This window comes from Protopterus annectens, chromosome 10.part0 (assembly GCF_019279795.1).
Source record: "Protopterus annectens isolate FY-2018-M chromosome 10.part0, PAN1.0, whole genome shotgun sequence".
NCBI lineage: Eukaryota > Metazoa > Chordata > Ceratodontiformes > Protopteridae > Protopterus > Protopterus annectens.
In genome coordinates, this window is record NC_056744.1 from 1,010,055,094 (window position 1) to 1,010,076,711 (window position 21,618).

Sequence of the window (21,618 nt, forward strand, 5' to 3'; positions counted from 1 at the left end):
AAAAGAACTTTTAGCACATTTTAATCATCCAGTGACCTTCCTAATTGAAGTTGTTAGTAAGCTGTTAGTAGGTATTCCACATTTTATCCATTTGTTCCACATTATGAGAGACAGTGTTCCTCATTTTGGAGGTGGAAGGTTGAGAGCTATGGCTAGAGCATTTCACTGTCTGCTCAGTTGGCAGAAAATCAGACTGGGACATAATAGTCTAAATCAGAAAACAAAAAATTCAAATATTCACTAACCAATTTTACAGCTTTTCATTTTTCGAATTTTTGCTTTTATGCTTGAGAATACATTCACTATAGACTGTGCAAAGAATCAAGTAAAACACCGGACTTGTCAAATAAAACACACTCAAAGTATCAAACATAATAAAATCAATCACAATAATAAGTTTGTTTAAAATGTTGAAATAAACACCTTTTAAAATAGATTTTGTCAGTCTATCACTGTTCATTAATCTTTTCTTCTCTGCTGTACCCGACATGGAAAAATAAGTTATATCCATTTGTGAACAAGCTACCTTTCTGCTGAATTATCTCACACCTCACAAACCTTGTTATAACACGTTTATATATAATAATTTGATCATATTCAACCTGTTTTAATTATAACCTCTATTAAATGACATCTTGTTGAGAATTAAGCATAAGTACTATAGCAAAGAAAGTACAACTTTCCTGTTTCATTCTTTTCACAGAGGAGAAACTAAGTGAGCAGCTGAGAATAACTAAACATGAAAGAATGCAGCTTGAAAAAACTAGAGAAGACCTGATGAAAAAAGCTAGAGCACTGCTAGCAGAAAACCAGCTGAGAAGAAATCAAGGTATAATGTGGGTGTGTCTTATTTGATATGTCTTGCAAAACAGTACTATTTGTAGAAGTGCCATAAACCGTAAGGAAAGTAATATTCACACACAATTGGTATTTTTTTTCTGATCTGGGTAGAAAGAGCTGTGGTTTAACTATAGTAGGAGCAGAAAAGAACCCAGTCATTTCTAGGTCTCTGATTACTGTAAGAACCTTCATGTGTGCTATTTTGCTATTAGCCAGTGGGCTTGTTGAATTTTTTAAAGTTTTTGCACTGTTATACATTAACTGTGTTTCCAAGGTGCTGTTCATTGCACAGCTGCATTTAAGCATGTAGTGTACATAAACACTTCTAGGCTTAAACTTATGGTATATAACCTACTCCATTTTCCTAGTATGCTTAGTAGTCAGTAGCTTCCTGAAGAGCCCCTTTCTAAGAGATGCATTGTTCCTTGTGTGTAGACTTTGTCTGTTTTAGACAGATAGGACCATAGTAAATCAACTCTTAACCACACTGGTCTGAATCCCCAGCAGCCCACATTAGTAAGCAACTGGAACCATGGCTCTGCACTTTCCAACTGTAGTCAGCCTGGTTGAACTGGGCATCATGAGACATGTCTCATGTTTACAGACAAGTACCTGCTACTTAAACTAATACAGTGGGGAGTTGACATAATGGCTAAGATATTTATCTCACAGATAGAAGGTACAGGGTTTGATTCTTACCTATGGGTTGGAAAATTTAGCTAGGCTTAACATGGCCCAGAAAGGCAGATAGCCTAGTATGAACCTATGAGAGATGTAGTAATAATAAGGTACTGAAGGCCAAACACTCATGTGAAGCCAGTACAAATAATAAGCAGGATATCAGTATCTCACATCATCACACTAAATTTATGACACACAAATCAGACCAATCACATTGACCTACATATGCTGAGCATACCTCTTAACCTCTTAGTGCAAGAAATCTTGGCAAAGCCTAAAATAATGTGGGAAAGAGCCCAAAAATAGGGACAAATTTTATATATTGCTTTTATTAACTTGAAAGTTGCTGGAATAAAAAGATGTGTTAGTATGCATTTTTGAAGGATATAAAGTCAGAAACGCAAATATATGTTATTACTTAATGACGTCAGTCCTCAGTGATTTGTCAGAAACACAGATTTTTGGGGGGACAGGCCAAAAACATGAGGCAAAAATCTGGACAGTTGAAAGGTATGATGCTGAGACTCTTAAAAGTAACCTACCTAAAACCACAAAAGCCTCCTCAAGGTAACTTAAAAAACATGAATTCTCAGCAACTTCTAAAACACACAACATAGGCAGCAGAGCAGACGCCATAAGAGTCACAGTCATTTCCCTATCAGGTGCAAGGATTTCCTACATCACGCATGCACTCAACTTCTTGTACCACAAGTACACATATGACACAGTCATAGCACATATGTATGAAAGAATTGGGATACACCTCTCTGGACTATATGAAGAGAGCCATGATGGATTTCTTGGAATATGTCTGATGCTGGTATGAACCTAGCCCTGAGCAGCATTTTACCATCACTAAAAATGATGCGGCGTTACAAACAAAAGATTATTGACCTCAACAATTGGCTTAGCTTTGGATGTCATTCAAAGCGGGGGGGTGGGGGGGGGGCAAATATATATCAGTCTCAGAGGAGAAGGTAGGCAGTCCTAACTGGTTTGCCAGGAATGACTTGCACTTATTCCCTGAAGGCTTTCATATATTGGCTAAAACCTTGTCCACATCGATAGTGCCTTTTTTTGGCAATGCCAGTCTTCAAAAATTTTCAGCATAACAAAACAGAATTTGGGTAATGTAAAGGTCTTGCTAGTGAGTACTAGGAACCTTTACAAAAAGGCCATTCCCTACAAGCAAATATATATATATATATATATATATATATATATATATATATATATATATATAGGTTCATAGGTAGGTACTAGACTATCTGCCTGAGGGCATTTTTAAGCCTAGCCAGAGTGCGTCGGCTTTCTCCGCCCCATTAATTAATTAGCTGAGCCTCTGTCAAGCAGAGCCAATGAAGTGATCCCAGGGGTGTATTTTCTGTTACCCATCCACTCATTAAGGCTTCTCTTGAAGAGTGTTAGTGAGGGGCTCTGCCTAATGTAGTTAGGAATTTTGTTCCAAAGCATGGGGAGTCTCTGTGACAGGAATCTATCCCTCCAGCATGTTCTATTTATTGTTGTGGCGAGGTTTAGCTCACTAGAGCATGTGGCTTGCAGTGACTTGGATTTCTTTAGGTGGAGCATGTCCATCAACTCTGAGTTGGACATGGCTTTGTAAGTCAGGCAGAGATCACCTCTGAGTAAGCGAGTACAGCTGGAGTTTTTTCAGTCGGGCTGCATAGGACATATTTTTGAGGCCAGTAATCCTCTTAGTGAGGTGCTTTTGTGGTCTTTCCAGTGGTTGGAAGTGTCTTGTGAGGTACATCCCAAATGGTGCATTGTACTCTATGATGGGTCTAATGAGTGACGAGTAGAGGGGCACTATAACCTCTTTATTTCTAGATGCAAACCCCTTAGTAATTACATGGGTCACATAGAAGGATTTCCTAACTACTTTGGCAATATGATTGTCAAAGGAGAGATTACTATCTACCTGGATCCCCAGATCTCTTATTACCTCTTCTGTATTAAGGGGGCTGCCGCCTATGTGGTAATTTGTGGGTATTTTGTTTTTCCCAAACGGGATGACTATGCATTTTTTGGCATTTAGCTTGAGGCCATGACTTTGACACCATGTGTCTGTCTCAGTAAGACCTTTTTGAAGGATGTCCGTGTCAGCCGGAGAGTCAGTTATGGCTCCCAGTTTGCAGTCATCAGTGAACCTGGTTAGCCATAGTCGTCCTGTGTGTGTGTGTGTATATATATATATATATATATATCACACACATATATATATATATTGTATATTGTGTGTGTGTGTGTGTGTATATATATATATATATATATATATGTGTGTGTGTGTGTGTGTGTATATATATATATATATATATATATATATATATATATATATATATATATATATATAATCATGTAGATTTTGTTCAGGACCACTGAATGCACCCTATCAGTGCAGGGTTTCAATGCTTACCACATGCTCACACCTACCACATTAGACAATGTCTGTAAGGAAATTATGTCTCCATATTTGTAAAAAAAATCACCACCAGACTTGTTAGACAAGATAATGGCCTGGAACTCCTCCACATCCACCTTGCCATTAGCAGAACCCCTTTTCACATCATAGCCAACTATATGTCACCCTTTGCACATATCATCCACTTGACTAGTATGGAGTCCCTTTGCATTAAGATGAACACCAGTCTTCTCTGCGGCAACTATCCATTTATTAACTAGGAGACATATATCCTCAATCATTTATGACCAGAGATTTCTGGAGTTCATTGATACAAACTCCCTGGACTAGTTAATCTGCACCCAGCCAGTGCCAATAAAAGTCTGTACTTAGTCCTCACCAGTATGGGACAGCTCTGCTTCCTACCAAATGTAACATCCTCCCTGGTCAAATGCAAGCACAAATCAGTCATATTGACTGTAAGACTGAAGTCAGAAGCATCTTCCAAAACCTTGGTATTCAGAGATTATGCTATGGCTAATCTAGTAAAATTGTGCAATGACCTTGCTAAATTCAATCCCCTTCCAACTTGATGACTCGATTGCTTATGTTGAATCCTTTCTTGTCAAATTGCATGCACATGTGAGTAGCTGCATAGATGCATTTGTCCCCTCTGAAGTAAATACAACACCAGATTCAAAAATACACCCTATGATGGAACCCAAACATAAACAGACTCTATAATAAAGAAAATTTCATTGCATGTAAAAATAAAGGTAACTCTCAAGATGCAAACAGTCTCTTATTAAACTTGACAGGGGACTCTGGACCCTGTTCATATCAACCAAGACCAGATATGAAGTAAAAATAGTCACCCAAGTAAAAGACATCCACAAACCCTTATTCATTTATGTCAGAAACCCCAGAACAAATACCTAGAACTACTCAGAGCGTATACTTTATGACATTAAATACTCAGACCCACAAAACACAAACTACTAGTAGATATTGTTAACTCTAATTTCCCACCTCTATCCTTCCTACATTCCTGTATAACATACCTGCTACTACACCCCATCAAATCTCTCATGAACAATTTCAAGACAATACCCAAGTTCAAGAACACTGCTTCTATTGGGCTAGATAGGATACCAGACTGCTTAGTGGCCAGCCTGAAACAGGACCCGTCAGATCTCTTACTGAGGCTTTTGCACCAGATGAATGTAAGATAGCAGCTGTCATCCTCCAGCACAAAGGTGCTGCCTCAGTGGACCCAGGTAATTATAGACCTACAAGTGTGATTAACCTCATATGTAAAGCTATGAAGAAGATCATTATGGAGTTAATAAGGGCATAGGTAATGAACAAACTCTCAGCCCAGGCCAGTTTGGTTTTGTCAAGTGCCGATCCTGCCTACTGAATTTGGTTACTGAAGCAATGGATGAAGGCAAATCAATACACATCATGTATCTAGATCTTGCAGAGGCATTCAGCACACTCCTACTGTCAGGTATCAGTGGATAAATTACCAAAAATAAATTTTAATCCATATGTAACTCACTGGATAGCAAACTGGCTGACAAATAGAAATAAGAAAATTAGGCCCGGCAGCTCTTCCCCTGTAAAAGCTCTGACACTATTAGTGTAGCCTAGGGCTTAGTCTTGATATTTACTTCTTGGAGGTGAATGCTACCATTAAGAATTTATGGCAGACCAAGTTTGCAGATGAATGTAAACTTGGTATATCATAAGCTCCCTAGAGGGCACCAAGATATTTCAAGAGGGTCTTTACCAAATAAATAGCTGATGTCAAAACCATGGACTAAAACTAAATAGGTTCATTAGTTAGTACTAGGTTATCGGCCCTAGGGCCTATACAAGCCTAGCCATAACAATTCCTGGCTATTGCCAAGAAATTTATAATAGTATCTTTTGACAAGCATGAAATCACTTGTAACTATCACACACCCATGAAAAACTGATCCAGTTGTTAGGGACATGAGAAGGTTCCCTATTAGAAGACCGAAGACACATTCTTTCGAATGCGTCTTGGTTGAACTCAAAAGCCTGAAACGGCAAAATATCGAAGTGGCTTTTAAGCAAATTCTTTTCCTGGGAAAGAATTTGCTTGGCCGCTTTGTTACTTTGCCATTTCCGGCACTGTAGTGCGGTCTTGGAGTTGGTATATTTAAGTAGGGGGAGTATGGGGGCACAGCCCTCCACATCGGGGGTGTGGGGGGTGAATCCCCCCACTTAATGTAATGTTTAAAGTATTTTTTGCTTTTTTTTTTTTGATGGAACAGCGATATTTTTCCCTAGTAAAAAAATAGTTGTTCTGACAGTTCGAAATTGTAAGCTTTCGCTTACATAGGGTCGATTAATCACTGTTCATTTTTTTTAAGTGTTCGGTGATCTAATATAGACCCACCTGAGAACCTATGTAGACAGTGAATTGTTCTCCAGCCACCATAAATCCACTATTCTAAGGAAATCCATTTTCATTACATGCCTTATTACAAAGGGTATGGTGTCTAAGTCCTGAGGTGTGATCATTCCAGATGTGATTATTAATAGTGAAATGTAACAAACATTACAATGCCTTGCCATGTATGCCCTCCCTGTTTGGTGAGCATATAGTGTGTCATAATGTGAATCTTTTAGGACAACAAGGCACACACATTAACATGTATGCATCACAGTCATGACCAGAGGCACAGGCACTTACCACTGAATACAATGCCCCTTTTTGTATGTACCTGTCCAAATATTTGACACAACTTGAATGACCACAATGCTTTTTCACCTAGAAAATCATGGGCCTAAATCATAAAACTATGAGGACCATCTCAATGCCTTGTCCCTCTTCTTTGTATCATATAGGCTACTGAGGGCTGATCTTTCCTCCTCAATTTGGCCTCAACAGACACTGTCCTGTCAGTCCTACTGTTTATTTACAAGAGCAGTGGTGGCATAAACATGTAATAGAACATGTTGGAGGGAAAGTTATGTATCACTGAGAATACCACTTCTTTAGCATCATCTTCTTCTCCACATAAAGCAAAGTACTTCTCTTACTCTATTCAAATGCAAAGTATATGCATATGTACTCAGTCTCTTAACTGATTCATCCATGGAAATTTGTCTAGCGTTTAGTGTGATGAATAATTCAACCCTATTTGATCTCCTATTCCTTCACAGAACTAACAGTACATGAAATACTTCGTTAAAGGAACTAAACCTTCATCAGCAGATAAATAGGACATGGTGTGAGATTCATATCACAAAGTATCCCTCACCTCTGGAAAAACTTCTACATGTCCAGTAGAGTAGCACCCTTTCAACCTTCAAGGTAAACCTAGATAATTGGAAGGGCAGCTTCAAATTCTCTCCTAGTCTATTGTGCCTTGCCCTTCTTGAGGTTAGAGAGAAATGTTAAATAGTTTTTTTGGCTAGGTTTGAAATGGTTTGCAGTCCAATTGCCTAGTACTTACCGATGAACTTAGAAACCTATAAGCATGCAACTGCAGAGAAGCAATAATATATGCAACATTACTGAAAATGGTTAGGGACATAGATTGCAAATGTTAAATGAGGAGAAAGAGGCAAGAGCGGGTTGCAGAACACTGTCTTCCAGTAAGAGAGAAAACATTACTTACTGCAATTTGATTAAACTGTTAATCACACATTGTGCGTTGTGATAATTTAACATAGTAGTGATGGAGTAAGGTGTTATTGTAATCATCAAGGATTCTGTCCCCATAGCAAGACAAAACTCAGAAGTCAGGGGAACACTAATTTGATGTCAGCCTTTTTTTTAGGTTCCATTGCTTTTAGTCAACTAACCTGACACAGCAGATGAACTGAGCAGGTCTCAACCAGTTACTGTGCTGAAAGAGTATCTTATGTACATCATATATTTCATGAAATGAGTGTTTTTACTGGCACAGTGAATATACTCGAATTAATGATGGGGAGGAGATGGATCAATATCAAAGGTACATACACAACGAGAGCCCAGATTTTCACTAAAATCATTTTTACAAAATACTTTCCTGAAAATTAAACACTCACTCATCATTTGTAAATGTTTCATAATGAAACTAGTGTTCAAATAATGCTTTTTAAAGCTATACTCACAGTAACTCCAATTTACTTGTGTCTTAAATCGTTGTTTGTTTGAAAGTAAACGCTGCTAATACTTATCTTATATTCTTATCTGGAAAACTACAGTTTTCTACTTCACTTATTTCCACATTTATATGCATCCAAGTTTTGTATTGTACCATGTATAAGACAAGTAACACAAGAAATCATTCCACTAGAAAACTTCAGATATTGTGTATATGTAGGAGGACAAACATATTCTTTGAAAATGTACTCACTGTTTAAATGTTGTGCAAATTATCCCCATGAGTATATAAAATGAGGTAAGTAACTGATTCAGATAAAAACTGAACAATTTTACATTGGTACAACATCATTTACATTGTTTTCCCTTTTAGAACATTTCCTTTAAGACCAAAATGGTTTCTCCACCAGGTAGTTATATGAATTTTTCCAGAACTCCTAAGTGTGCTGTCCTTAGGATGAGATGTTAAATTGAGAGCCCATATGCCTGAGTTGGTGATAGTTCAAGTGTACAGTATGTAAAAGATCTCAAGGTATTCACAGAACAAGAGAAAGGTTTGCTTTATTTATATCTTTTATTTCACAGTATTTCCATTTTTATATTATTTTCATTATATGCAAACATTCACATTAATTACACAATTTACACAATTTCACATGATCTGCACTGTTTACATTCTTTACAACTCCATCTTCACATTCTTTCATTTAACTCAATCCAATTTTGAAATATCTAAGAAAATAACACAAAATAACCATAACAAATTTCCTATTCAAAAATAATAAATACATTCATCCACCCCATCCCATTCCCCATAATATCCATTCATTTGCTTCAACACATCTCAGTCCTCTGTATTTTTGTTATATATTTGTTTGTTTGTGTCTTTCGGCTTTTTCCCGGTTAGGGGTCACCACAGCGGAACTCCGGTCCGCTAATGATTGGTAGTGGATTTTTACGTACCGGGTTACCAGCCCTGACGCACAACCTTCAACGAAGGTACGCCCCAGCCTCCATATTTCCTTTTCCATCCATACAGCAATAAATATCTTATCCCATTTCAGTTTCACATTTTTTCCAAAACTTTCCATATAGTACCATCTTTCTATTTATTTTTCAAAATCCACTCCACTTGTATTCATTTTTTAAAAATTCCCATCCCAAATTTTTATTATTTATACAGTTCAGGAAAAATGTTCTGTAGTTTCTTCTATATTACATTATTTACATTTTCTCTTCATTTTGCAGGTAACTTATTCAGCAATAACTTCTACAAAAAAAAAAAACACTTGTGTCAAAAAGTTTCAAATAATTCTCTAATCTCATATATAGCTTTATAATGTCTTCCCTTAATTCTTTCCATGGATATATTAAACCAGTCTGCCATTATTTTTTTTATACTGTTCTTTTCTGTTACTATCACATTTTTTCAATCTATATAGTCCCCACAACTTTATTTATATACAGTATTATTTCAATTCTATCTTTTCTTCCTATTTATTCCATATTGCATTATCTCATATTTGACATTTTGCTCACTATATTTTCTCTTTTTCATGACCTTTTTTAATATTCAAAACAAATGCATAGACACTAGCGGGTGGATTCCAAAAGAAAGTTGCAGACAGCACAGTACGCCAAAGGAAAACTTCACTGCATCAGTGGCAGATGCGATTCTATAGTGTATGCTAAAACAAGACCAAATTATCTTTCCAGTGTAGGATAATTATGGACTCTGCATATGCCCAGCAGATTCCAACACACAATGGGTATACCCAAGGCAACTTCAACGCGACAAAGTACTTTGCCGACTACTTTCTGCAAGCACTCTGGAGGCCATATATGCTTATTTTAATGTCACTATATTTCACAGATTAGTACAGAATTCTTCTGTACTAACAAACCTTACATAAAAACATAATGCAGCTGGCATTTAATGTAGTACAGCAGGCTGGGCTACTGCAGGCCATCCTACAGAACAATTTGCAAATGCATCCTAAAAGGCAGCCAGCTACTTGCTGAGCCAGGCTACAGTTAGGTAAGCTCTCTGAACAGGAACTAATAGATAAATACAGAGCAGACAAGACGCTAGTGAAGGCTGTGTATTTAGGATGTGTACACCTCACATGCATGCTCATGGTATGGGACATTTTGACCCCTACATTAACGCATTCCATATCTAGGTCTGTAACGCTTTGAATACAGTTTGATACTACTTTTATGACCTAGTTAACAAAACTTTGTAATAGTTTATAACACTCATCAAGAACAGAGAACACGTGATGATCATACACAAATACGTAGAAAGTAACTTGTCATTAAACAGAACAAAGTATTATTCGCATTACTGGTCTGTAACCTGATACAATCAGAAAACTCACATTAGCAAAGTAAAACAATGAAACACTGTCTGCAGAATAAAACCAGCTTTAATAACAGTTAAATGCATAAAATTGAATAAAACTTCAGTTATGCTGAGTAAATCTTCAAATAAGCTAGTTAAACATGTTAACTTCCTAGGTAAAATTCATGACTGATTTCATTGTTAACATGTTAAAAACTATTGTTAATTTAATTAATTATATTTAGATATTAAATATGTTAAATAAATTAACATTTGCATATTAAAATGTCAAATAATATATTACATTCCTGTCTAAAATTTCTAATCAAAATATTAAGTATTAAAATGCTTTTATTAAATTTAATTGTGGTCAAATAGTCTGGGGTCAAAACATCCTGTGTGAAACTGTCCAATAAATATTCTCCTAGACAATAATTGCGAATTTTAATAAGAAAGTGTATCCAATTGCATTGGGGTCAAACCGTCCTGCTTCCCACGCTCATAGATTATGGGGTAACCCAGTGTGTCTGAGTCATGGTATACTGGCCTCTGGGACATTTCATTGGTATATGAGAGATGCTGTAGGAGTGTCCCAGACAGCTGACAGTTGCATCCTCTTACAGTTCCCAGCAACAATGTGTACCGAGGGGGATGATTATATCCACTTCTCAGCAAAACTCACGGAGTGAAGAACTGCCATTCAACACTTCAGTGCCATAGCCAACTTTCTTCCATGACCCTGGTGCAACAGTCTGCACCCACATCCCAATCAAAAGCCTAGCTGTACCTGATGCTGAATGATACATCAATAGAAAGGGGTTGCAGCTGCTCAGTTGTCAGGTGGTGTGCTCAGCAGATGGCCTCATTACCAATATCATGGCAGCACACCCTGGTAGTGTGCACGATGCTGAAATATGGAAGGAAAGCGGTCTGAGAGTTGCTTTCCAACATGGTAAAGCACTTGAGGGACTATAACTCTGTAAGTACGGCACCACAGCTGTGATGTAAGCAGAATCTAGACCTGGCAACATTAAGCATGATGGCAATATATGTATTATCTCCTTACCAAAATCAGGTGACTGCATTTATCCACTGGTGCTTTGGTTAATGGTGCTTTGGTTAATCATGCTATACAGAGCCACATCAACTCCTGCTGCGGATGCATACAACAGAGCATGTACTGTGGCATGAAACACATCGAGCAAGTGTTTCACATGGTGAAAGTAAGATTCAGATGTTTAGACACAACCGGGGTGCAGTAAAATACACAACGGAAAGGTATCACAGATGATTACTGTGTGTGACATGCTATACAACATAACAGCAAAACATTGTGGCTTGCCAGCCACAAATGTGGGTGACCTATCCTAAGAACACCAGATGTCTGAAAATGACATACAGTATCAGAGCTGTCACAGGATGATCAGAAGGACATAGAGATGAGACGAAATAGGCATGGGTGATGGAGGATGCAGCCATATATCATAGCACAGGCAACATAGCAGCATTTGACACATATCTTTCAGTCATGACAATCCACACACACAAATGCATGCAGACTAAACAGTGATTTTCACGCATTGCCTCACAACAGCAGCACATAGCACAACTAATGAAATAAAAAGTACAGTTTCTAAAAGACATTAATACCTGCATCAAAACATGAACACTGTACATACAAAAGCATAAGGTAAACTCAGTAAGGACATGTACTGCAGCAATGGAATCCTCGAACATCTAGTATAGGAAGAGTCTCTGCAAGGCACATCACAAAGAGGCTCACAGAGGGAAGAGTGTGGGCCTCAGGAGGTGTACACAACAGAAGGTATGCACTGAACTAGGTAGCTGCTTCCAAAATATCATCATACCCCCCGTAGATATACAGCATGGAACATTAGCCATAGTGGAATGAGCCACTATCACAAGAAATCTATGCCCTTGCCATGTATGGGAATGACAAATTTAATGCAAAACATATCCAAAAATCAGTTGCCTGTGTACATCTAACACTGATCTTTTCACTCATAGCGTTGTGTGCATAAAAAGTAGGCAAATGAATAGTTTGGTATTACTACACATTAAAACCACCTTAGGCATAAAGTAATTACAAACATATCCTTATGGAACAGCCAAAAAGAAAATATATTGAGCATCACATCCCATGCCGGATATGGAACGTGACACAGTATGCAATACTATGACGTACAGATTATTGCTGGAACATCACTCAGTTCCAAGTAGTAATATGTGCAAACATGCATTTTATCAATGACAGTGACTACACAACATACATGTATCGTGCATCAATGTTGGAGATAGAGCAATATAGGTATTTTATATATATATATATATATATATATATATATATATAGCTTCCATATATCATATTTAAAACTTGTTGAGGAAGTTGAGACCTGCTGTGTTTCAACACAGAATATGCCAGGCTGTTAGATGAAGAGTGAAGCTTGACATTGAGCAGATGACCGTCCTTCTGAGATAACAGATGAGGAATCAGAGGTAAAGGCCATGGAGGCTTCTTTACCAGACTCCGTAGTAGTGGGTACCAGTGTTGCGAGGCCAATCTGGAGCTATCAAAATCATCCTTGGCCTGTCTTGTCTGACCTTTAGTAGTACCTTTGGAAGAAGAGGCAGAGGTGGAAAGGCATACACATGAAGGTTTTCCAACCTCGAAAGACAAGAGCATCCACTTTCAAGTGTGATGAAAAACCTTTGTGCAATACTTTGGCAGCTGGTGGTTTAGTGGAGAAGCGAACAGATCTATGTCTGGAGTTCCCCATGACACTGTCAATTTCTGAAATACATGAAGATCCAGTTTCCACTGAGGTACATGTCTTGAGAGGGTACTAGACATGCTAAGTTCCATACCATAAAATACCATAGATACACCTTAGGTATGCATCTCCAGCTATAACATATTCCAGATGCTGTAGAAGGTCTTCCTTTTCTTGAGCCAGAATCAGGCAGTCGTCTAAATAAGGATGATTTGAATTCCTTGTGGCAGGAGTAAGCTATCACTGGAGCCAGAACCTTTGTGAATACTCTGGGCGCAGTAGATAAGCCAAAGGGCAATGCAGAGAACTGATAATGATCCTGTAATCTAGCTCGAAACCGCAGATGCTGCTGACAGCCTGAACAAAGCTTCCTTGAGATGGTAGTAAGCCCTTGAGATCTAAAGTTACCATCCAGTGATCTTTGCCCAGCAGGTAAAAGCTGTTGTAACGTCAACATCTTGAACTTGGGAATGTCCAGATAAGTGTTGAGGAGATAATCCAAAATCGGTCTCCGTGTTCCCCTTCTTTGGTACTAGGAACAGGCGAGAATAAAATCCTAGCCCCTTTCTGATACAGGGACTGGCTGATTGGCCCCATTTTGGAGTAACTGAGAAACTTGCTTGTGAGCCTCTTTTCTTTGTGGAGGAGGGCGTCTGGCATGCCTTTGAAAGGGGCATTGTATGGAAATAAAATCTGTAACCGTGGTGAATGATGTCCAACACCCATCTGTCTTGAGTAATTAAATCCCAACTTTCTTTGAAAAGAGACAGTCGTCCTCCCAAAGGAGCTACCAGACGAGAATCTACTGGCAGCTGAAAAGGCAGGTCATTGGGTCTGTTTATTTAACGGACTGACCCCTGCCCTCACCAGAAGTCTGAGCAGGTGAACTCCTGTTCTAGGCCTAAAGAACCTTGAGCCCTGCCCCTACCACGTCTAGACCTACCCCTAGACTGGGAATCATAAGCAGGATATGTCCACCCCTTAGCAGGCCAATTTCTACTAAACTTCGGTGGCTGTACCTGCAAAAAATCTTTAACAGTTTGCATAGACTTAGCTTTGTCCTCCATTTTCTTTAAAACTGCTTCCACAGGTGAACCAAACAACACATCAGACTGTAAAGGAGCATCCAAAATCCTTGTCTTAACATGCTCAGCCAAATTTTGATCCCTCAACCAGGCATGCCTGCGAAGAACAGAACTAGTGGCAGCCACCCTCGAGGAGGCCTGCACAGCATCAAAACCACATTGCAAAGAATGCTTGCCCACTTGTTCAGACACATAAACTAAATCCAGCAATTCTTTACAATCAATACCTTCCGCCAAAGCATCCACCTTAGATTTCAATTGTGAAAGGAGATAATTTTGATATTTCAGCATGTGAAACTGACAATTCAACGCTCTCATGGCTAGAGTGGAAGAAGTATACACTTTCTTACCCCACCTATCCAACGCCCTTGCCTCTTTGTCAGTGGGAACAGGATTCTTAACCACAGAGGCCTTAACACCTTTAGGCCCCTGAGAAACAGTTTCTGGGTCCGCCCTAGGACTCTTAAACAAATACTTATGAGCTTCGGGCACCCTATAGTACCTATCAGGTTTAACAGGAGCAGGAGGCAAAGAATCAGGGTTCAGGGAAGCCTCTGCAAAAACATCTTCCACCACATTCAACACAGGAGGTATAGCTAAGGGCCTATGCTGGGGTAAAAACAAGAATTCCCTAAGCCTCTTCCTGGAATCAGAGTAATCCTGGCCTTCCCATTTAAAGTGCTCCCTCATGGAATGCAGAGTCTCTGAAAATGAAAAAATCCTCAGGAGGAGAAGCCGAAGGAGTGGCATCATCCACATCAGAATCAGAATAATGAGGATACTCCTGCAAATCTTCCGCAGAAGATTCAGAAGCCCCTGAACCCTGTTCAAAACTGTCAAACTCTGGTTCCACCCTAGGCCTCTTATCAGGAGGGCCCATGGAACCTCTAATCATAGTAATCAAATCTTCTGCCATTTTAAGCATATGTTTCTTAGGTACAGAACCCGAAATGCTAGGAGAAGCCCTACTGAAGCTGAAGTTGGCCTACCTCTAAAAGAAGTTTTGGCAACAGAAGGAGAGGCTCTAACTACTTTGGGAAGAGAGGGAAGAATAGTTACCTGAGAAGCCCCTCAGCCTGGCCTGCCTCCTGAGAGGTACATCCTGTAACAGTAAAGTTTCTGCCTGAGACTCCATAGAAACTCCTGGCAAAACCTCTGGCTCCACTGAACCTCCTAAAGAACCGGCGTCCGGGACTGCCGGTTCATCAACCCTAGGCTTCGCTGTTTTGTCCTTGCGCTTCTTGACGCGGGCGTCGGAGCATCCGGCGGCATTTTATAATTGCAACGCTTCCCAAACACTAATCTGACACAGTCTAACCTCCTCTCAATAGTGCGTTTGTTAAACCTAGCGGCAACCAACAACGTCGTGCTCAGGCCCTAAACAAGGTATACACAATGTATGGTAATCCCTATGAGGTATTTGTTTCCCACAAGAAATACAGTTATTCACTTTTTCTGACATCCGGTTAAATACTGAGGCAAGAAAAAACCAAAATGTTCCCCAACGGGATACTTAGCCAACTCTGATTCGGTCTGAAACTCCGGTTTCGGAAATATTTCAGAACGCCAACCTGCACTCGCAAAACTGCTTCTGCATCGGACCACGCGGCAAAAGACTGAGGATATGGCGCGGTCATGCGATTAGTACCCTGGCGTACTGACGTCAGACTAATGCGCCCTGACCGACGTCAGCCTTATACTCTGGTATTCGGGCCGACTGGATGCGGACTATACCCAATAGTAAGGACTGCAGCAATGGAAGACGAAGAACATCCATTAATCATCTATACTGAACACTGTATATAACAGAAGCATAAGGTATACCAGTAAGGACATGTATACAGCACTCAGAGAAAACATCAGTATAGGAAGAGTCTCTGCAAGGCACATCACAAAAGAGGCTCACAGAGGGAAGAGTGTGGGCCTCAGGAGGTGTACACAACAGAAGGTATCATTGGATAGGTAGGATATCATCATACAGATATACAGCATGGAACATTACCCATAAAACAGCCACTATCACAAGAAATCTATGCCCATGTCATGTATGGGAATGTTTTAGCAAAAACATATCCAAAAATCAGGCATGGTACACTAACACTGATTTATCACTCATAGCATTGTGTGATGTGCAACAGTGTATTACTACACAGTAAAACTCTTACAGCGGCATATGTAATTACAAAAATTCCATGGAACAGCCAAAAAGAAAATACATTGAGCATCACATCCCATGCCGGATATGGAATGTTACACAGAAAGCAATGCTATGATGTACAGATTATTGCTGCAACATGACTCAGTTCCAAGTAGTAATATGTGCAAACATGCATTTTATCAATGACAGTGACTACACAACATACATGTAACGTGCATCAATGTTGGAGATACAGCAATATAGGTATTTTATATATATATATATATATATATATATATATATATATATATATATATATATATGTGTGTGTGTGTGTGTGTGTGCGCAGAATCAGTCATTTATGGGAAGGCACACATAGGAAGTACTACATGTCATTATGGGAACTGAAAATGTAAACAGAACATGCAGTAAGTACCGAGGGTGAGACATGCTCAGTACCATACTAAAACACCATAAATGACACAGGTATGCATACAGATGCATACTTGTGCGTGCAGGAATGGCAAGCAAGGAAATGTGTAATTTAGCAATCGATGCTGGATGAACAAAGATGACATTCTGTTAACCATGTAAATATGTGCTATATGTCAATTAGCAAGTGATACAAACATAGAACCATGAAGTCACACATAGCATTACTGTTGTTAATGTCTGTACTAACATATACCAATGTCAAAGAAGTACTACATATCACAAATTGAAACTTAGTCACCTAGATCAGAAAAATGATCAGAAAAACCTTGTGGCATTAGACATTTAAAAAAGACACCTACAGATTAGTCGAGTTCCTATCAGAACGACAAAAACTCAGAATCTCGAATGCTCGGATGAGCAAAAATGCAGGTAATTTAAATTGATATTGTGAGATTGCTGTACAGTGAAGATCGGAAAATTTTCCCTTTCCTCACTGTAGCGCAATCTCAGAGTTGGAGTATTTTTTTAAGGGGGGGTGTGGGGGGCGCAGCCCCCCACAATAGCGATTTTGATTACCTGTGTTTTTGCTCATCTGAGCGTTCGAGATTTTGAGTTTTCGTAAATGTAATATAGAGATGATTAGTCAGGGGTCAGCACAGTGGCCATCACTGCCACAGAATCAGAATGACACAACAGGACACACATTGGATCAACTGTCATCTTTACTCTAACACAGTCTAGGGCACCAATGCTAATGATTCACACCACAGTCCTGGCTACTTCTGCCATGTCCAAAACACTCAGCCCATGGTGCTGTACTGAGGATCTGGATATAATGACTCTAGTATGTTGGGACACAGTGTTAGTAGGAGCATGACTGCAATGTGATGGCCTGGACATGACTACTAGGCTCACTGATGAGTGACCAACAGCAGATGTGCATGCATATTGCTGCACAGACATTGATATCAGAAGGTCATATGTAGGTCTAATGAGAGGGGGGTCTGACCCTCCCCACTGGAGTATATTTAGGGCACATTACACCTGGTTAGTACAATGGCACAGCTCTAATACCACTGTAATAAGGGTTTAGACAGAGTGTGCAACAGATGACACACTGTCATGCTGTGCAGCCAGTCTTGCCATGACCTCTATATGTCTGACTTCTCACCTTCTTGTAACACATGCAGCTGGAGTGCTACATGATCAGTGGTACAGGCAAGTGCATGAAGGTCATATCCATGGCATTGCTGTGAATGCCCATTTGCCTGTAATAGCGGGGAGACACTCTCTGACATGCATCCATGCACATCAGCTACACGGCCACATGTAGTCTGATGGGCAATATTGGTCCATCATGGGGAACACTCACCATTACCAGACTCTAGATGGGACAGTGGGTCATGCTCATCATCCTGTCTGTCATCTGATATCCCCACATCATCAAAATGTCTGACCATAGTATCTTTATATTGGAGACTACAGCATGAGCCACATAGCTGTCCATTTTTGGGCCAGACAATAAAACCAGTTCAGTGGCCTGTGTGCCATGGGCTGTGCTGTCATGGATAGGCACATCACATCCCACCTCATGAGGAGTGGATGGGCTTCTGGAGGAAGCAGGCAGTGGATGTGCTACAAGAAGAAATAGACAACACATGTCTCATACCTTCACAGAAATCAAATGATGCAGCACAGTACTGAAATCTAGGACAACTACATCATTACAGTGTTAATGGTTAAGTGGCCTTACCAGGATATTGTGATTGTTAGTAGTTTACAGACCCTATATAACAGAGATATGACATGTACATTACATAGCAAATAAATATGACAGAGGAGGGTATTGCAAACACTAAAACCTACCTGGCTTTTCCTCATGTGACTCCACTGTGGGAGGTGAGGGTTGAAATATAACTGTCATGTGAAAAGATAGACATAAAAACATCATCATTAAGCACATACCAGGCATCATGTAGCATTCCAACTAAGGTATAACACACAGCAGGTAATATAGACACATAGTGGATGGATGAGTATGATGTGCAGATTGCAGGTGTCTTTGGCAGTTGAACAAGAACACAGTAGTCATGAAGGGCACAGATGTGATCATCAATAGTGAAAAGTAGCAAACAGATACAATGCCTTACCATGTGCATCCTCCTTGTTTGATAATCATATAATCTGTCATAATGTGGCTCTTGTAGTATAAGAAGGCACACAAACGTTAACATGCATGCTGCACAGTCATGACTGGAGGCACAGGAACTGAATAAATATGGCTCACACTAACATGATATGGAGACACATGACAAATATTGCACATGTCATTCAGATGTACTTGCATATGGAAAAAAGCAGCATGACTATCCTATATCACAGGTGTGCTAAAAAGTATTGCATCATACCACAAGATGGACAACCTTAAGTGGTCTGTCTGTACATGTAGCTTCAAGGCCCATGTGTTGCAATAATATGTCTGTAGGTTAAAATGACACAAAAAAATCAGCATATGAATATAAAACATTGGATCACACTGACAGTATGTGCATACATTTATGTGACGTGTTGCTGCTGTGCAGATGTTGAGATACCTATGCAACTGAAAAAAAATCACACGTTGTTAGACCCTTATGTATGTACTTTGTTGGTAGGATGTAACACACTGTGCATCCACAATAGGTGTGTTTTCACATTCATGGCATATTTTTTTCTGCACCTGGAACACAAATATAACAATACATTAAAAATTGTGAAATAAAGTCCCATAATGAGAAATGGTGTATACTGCAGGTGTATGTTTTGGAATGTAAGACATACCTCTATGTCCTGGAACACCTACTTCAATACCTCCCCCGGGTATTCAGCAAACCCGACTGGTGGTATGATGTGTGGTCAGGAACACCATTATCTCATCTGAGGAAGGCAAGGATGATGAGGGATGAGTAGAGAGGAACAATGACCTCATTTGTTTCTCGCTCTCTCATGCCAGTGGAGTCTGTTGGCTGTATATCAGAGCAATGTCACCTACAGGCCTTCCTGGATCTACTATGACTACCCACAGCAATGAGCATGTTTGTAAGGTCTGCAAACACTTGATTCCTCCAGAAAGTGCTGCCTGTCTATCTGAGAAGGTTGCAGTCATGCTGGCACAGAGCCTTGTTTATAATTTCATTTTCTTTGTGTGAGAAATTGTTTCCCATACTAACATCTGGAAGACAGGGTGATATGCATGTTAGTAGTTATATAGGGGCACCCAGATTGTCATGATAATATTAAAAGCATATATTAATTGAATTACTTGCCTCTCAATTACAGTGCAAGGCTATGCAAAACATCTGTTTTATGTATATCACTGCTATGTACAGATAATCAGAATGAAAAAGAAAAACATGTCTGAGCATATGATCTGTAAGGAGTAAAAACATAATCACATCTACCAATCCTTTAAAAAAAAATGTAGAGATCATATAGCTTCATAGGTTCATAGGCAGGTTCTAGGCTATCAGCCCTAGGGCCTATATAAGCCTAGCCAAAAAAGTTCCTTGGCTTTTGCCACCCAATAATTTATTTTCCTGTGGCCCTGTTGAGCAGAGCCACAGAGGTGATCCCCGTTTTAAATTTCCTATTTCCCATCCAATTGTCAAGATTTTTCTTAAAGAGGGTCACTGAGGAGCTTTGTTTGACATGAATGGGTAGTTTGTTCCAGAGTATGAGGAGTCTCTGGGACAGGAATCTATCCCTCCAGCATGTTCTGTTTATTGTGGTGACAAGGTTTAGATCCCTGGAGCATGTGGCTTGGAGAGATTGGGATTTTTTTAAGTGTAGCATGTCCAACAGATCTGGGTTTGACATGACTTTGTATGTTAGGCAGAGGTCACCTCTGAGTAGGCAATATGCAATGGAGTAGAGATGGAGATTTTTGGGACGGTCTGCGTATGGCATATGTTTGGGGCTGGTAATCCTCTTAGTAAGGTATTTCTGTGGTCTTTCTAGTTGTTGTAGGAGACTTGCAAGGTACATGCCAAATGGGGAGCTGTACTCTATAATAGGTCTGATGAGGGATGAGTAGAGAGGAACAATTACCTCATTTTTTTCTGAAGGAGAACCCCTTTGTGATGAGGTGTGCCACTTAGAATGATTTCCTGACTACTATGGCGATGTGATTATCAAAGGAGAAGCTACTGTCCACCTATGTCCCAAGGTCTCTTATCACACTTTCAGTGTTTAGTAGGCTACCACCTATGTGGTAGTTCATGGGTACAGTGTTTTGCACTTCTTCACATTGAGCTTAAGACCATGACTTTGACTTTGACACCAAGCATCAGTCTCAGTGAGGCCCCTTTGTAGAATGTCCACATCATTAGGCAATTCTATTATGGCTCCTAGTTTGCAGTTGTCTGCAAACTTCATTAGCCAAAGACCTGCTGTATTAGCCTGGACTTCTGATAAGTAAATACCAAACAGGAGAGGACCCAGGACTGAACCCTGTAGTACTCTACTTGTCACTGGTCTGAAGTCGGCTACTTTCACTGTGTGGGATTTGAACCCATGTCAGTAGACAGCACAATAAGTAAGGGACAAACACATAACCAATATACCACAAACCCAGTACTATAGCAATGTTGTTGCCACAGTTACTTGTACATCCAAGTAGAATAAGCATGTGTACCCTAAGAATGTTGGATGCCTGTCATATAAACTGCAGTCAGTGACAAATGTTACTGTCATTATATAGTATGTGGCACACATAATG

General features: G+C 39.6%; 1 protein-coding gene across 1 annotated transcript in view; it reads left to right on the top strand.

Moving 5' to 3' along the window:
* Positions 1-21,618, top strand: part of SPATA1 (spermatogenesis associated 1) — a 671,358-nt gene that overhangs the window by 525,905 nt on the left and 123,835 nt on the right. Inside the window, exon 9 of the mRNA XM_044086829.1 lies at positions 704-829. Coding sequence (XP_043942764.1) covers positions 704-829 — 126 coding nt within the window. The remainder of the gene's footprint in view (positions 1-703; positions 830-21,618) is intronic.